We start from the raw sequence: 1,809 nt of genomic DNA, 5'->3' as shown, positions 1-1,809 counted from the left end.
GTGTTAAAGTGAAGAAGACTGTTGGAGGAAAGTGTGGGACTGTAACAAAGAAGTCATAAAGGGTAATTGCGCCATCTATTGGTAAAACATTAAAACTACCAGAAGTTGATGTTASATTAATTTTCCCAGAGTAATATCTGTCAGGCTTCCTGCAGCACAACAAACACTTGAATGGTCTACACACCACTTCCAAAACAAATAAAAATATGTGAAATATTTGAAAGGTGACATTATATATAAACCCATTTTAGAAATTAACACTGTAAGTCATAAATAMACAGTTAAAAACCCATGCACCTCAGAGAGTCAGTTGGACCTGACAGTCAATACTTAGGAAAAATTAACTCCGTTCGATTACACCCCAGAGTTACTAAGCAACGCTGAGAGAGTTGGTGCAAGATGGCGAACGATACGTCTACCACAATAATATCAGTTGTATTTTAAAGGGGAAAARCACTATAGACAAGGAAGACTTAACYTTTAAGACTTCTCCTGAATCGTCATTAACCTAAAGCGCTTTGGAGCCAAGATGGAGGATGAAGACACAACACTGGTGAGCGAGTTTAACCTTCAGAAACAAACGAGCAGTGGGACTGATTAGCACAAGCTTTACAAACCTTAACGACATGAAGGAACAAACCTAGTTTGTTATAATTAAGGGATGAGTTTAGCAGAAATAATATGAAGTGACTGTGGTGTGCCATTCCGTGGTTATAAGCTAACGCTTGTGCACTTCTTGTGTTTCCCCCCCAGGCTTTGATGAAGTACTATTGTTATGAAAAGTACTTTAACCATGTTGTAAAAACAGCCTCAGCGGCTCTAATGAAATACGGCAATGATCCCATCTTTATTTTTTTCCATGCGTATGGAAATCTTCTCCAAGGTTTGTCTGATTCAAGAATTGAGGGAAAATAGCAAAGAAATGCAACCAGACACAACAGGAACCAGTATTTTTTTTTATAACCAATCTTTGTGCTCTTTTTTATTTTAGATCAAATCAGGGAGGCCACTGAAGAACTGGCCAAAATAAGAGACAACAGAGAGCTCTCTTTATGTGCATTAATGGCCCTTGTGTATGCAGAAAAAAGAAAACCAAACCCAGGTAAACAAGCATGGTATTTACTCATTCTAGTCTCTTTCCCCCTCAACTTTTTTATGCATAGGATTTTTTTTTTCATTTACATCTTTCTGCATTCATAGATCGAGATGTCATCCAAGAACTTGACGCAAAGATTAAAGAGGATCGTAAAAATGCACCTCCCAAGAGTTTGTACCACGCTGGGACTTTTCTCTGGCTGTTAGGGCGAAACGATAAAGCGAGGGAGTACACAGAGAGGATGATCAAACTCTCCAGTGGTGCCAGAGAAGTGAGATTTATATTGATTTTACAAATTATCATGCATGTTTKAGAATGATTGGAAAGCCGGTCTGCACACGAACAATTAATCCCTTTATTTTGTATWCTGCTTTTGTTAAATCTGTGCTGATTTTTGTTGTTTAGGGCCTGATCCTRAAAGCTTGGATAGATGTTACTTCTGGGAAGGATGCTTATGCCAGAAAAGCTGGAAAGTACTTTGACGAGGGCCTGAAAGAGAGATCAGATGCTTTTGGTCTAATGGGAAAGGTGATTTGGGAAATATGCACCTCTCTTATAAACGTATCCATTTTTACCACTGCAAACATGATTATATTATTCTTTTTATTTTCCACTTAATTCATAGTAGCACTCATTCATATCTTTGAATTACTCGGTTCTTGATTTCACCTTGTATGCCATTAGTGTGATTGATGTTTCATTCATATATATAT

At 37.6% G+C, this 1,809-nt stretch overlaps 1 protein-coding gene across 1 annotated transcript in view; it reads left to right on the top strand.

Annotated features, from left to right (window-relative positions):
• Positions 1-407: 407 nt before the first annotated feature.
• ttc21b (tetratricopeptide repeat domain 21B) overlaps positions 408-1,809 on the top strand; it is a gene marked incomplete in the record, with an annotated part of 12,519 nt that continues 11,117 nt past the window's right edge. Inside the window, 5 exon segments of the mRNA XM_014001493.1 lie at positions 408-553; positions 754-883; positions 992-1,102; positions 1,201-1,367; positions 1,502-1,624. Coding sequence (XP_013856947.1) covers positions 530-553; positions 754-883; positions 992-1,102; positions 1,201-1,367; positions 1,502-1,624 — 555 coding nt within the window.

The sequence above is a fragment of the Austrofundulus limnaeus genome, unplaced genomic scaffold (genome assembly GCF_001266775.1).
Source record: "Austrofundulus limnaeus strain Quisiro unplaced genomic scaffold, Austrofundulus_limnaeus-1.0 Scaffold9, whole genome shotgun sequence".
NCBI classification, from domain to species: Eukaryota; Metazoa; Chordata; class Actinopteri; order Cyprinodontiformes; family Rivulidae; genus Austrofundulus; species Austrofundulus limnaeus.
Note: the sequence above shows the minus strand (reverse complement) of the source record. Positions and strands in the feature narration are given on the sequence as shown.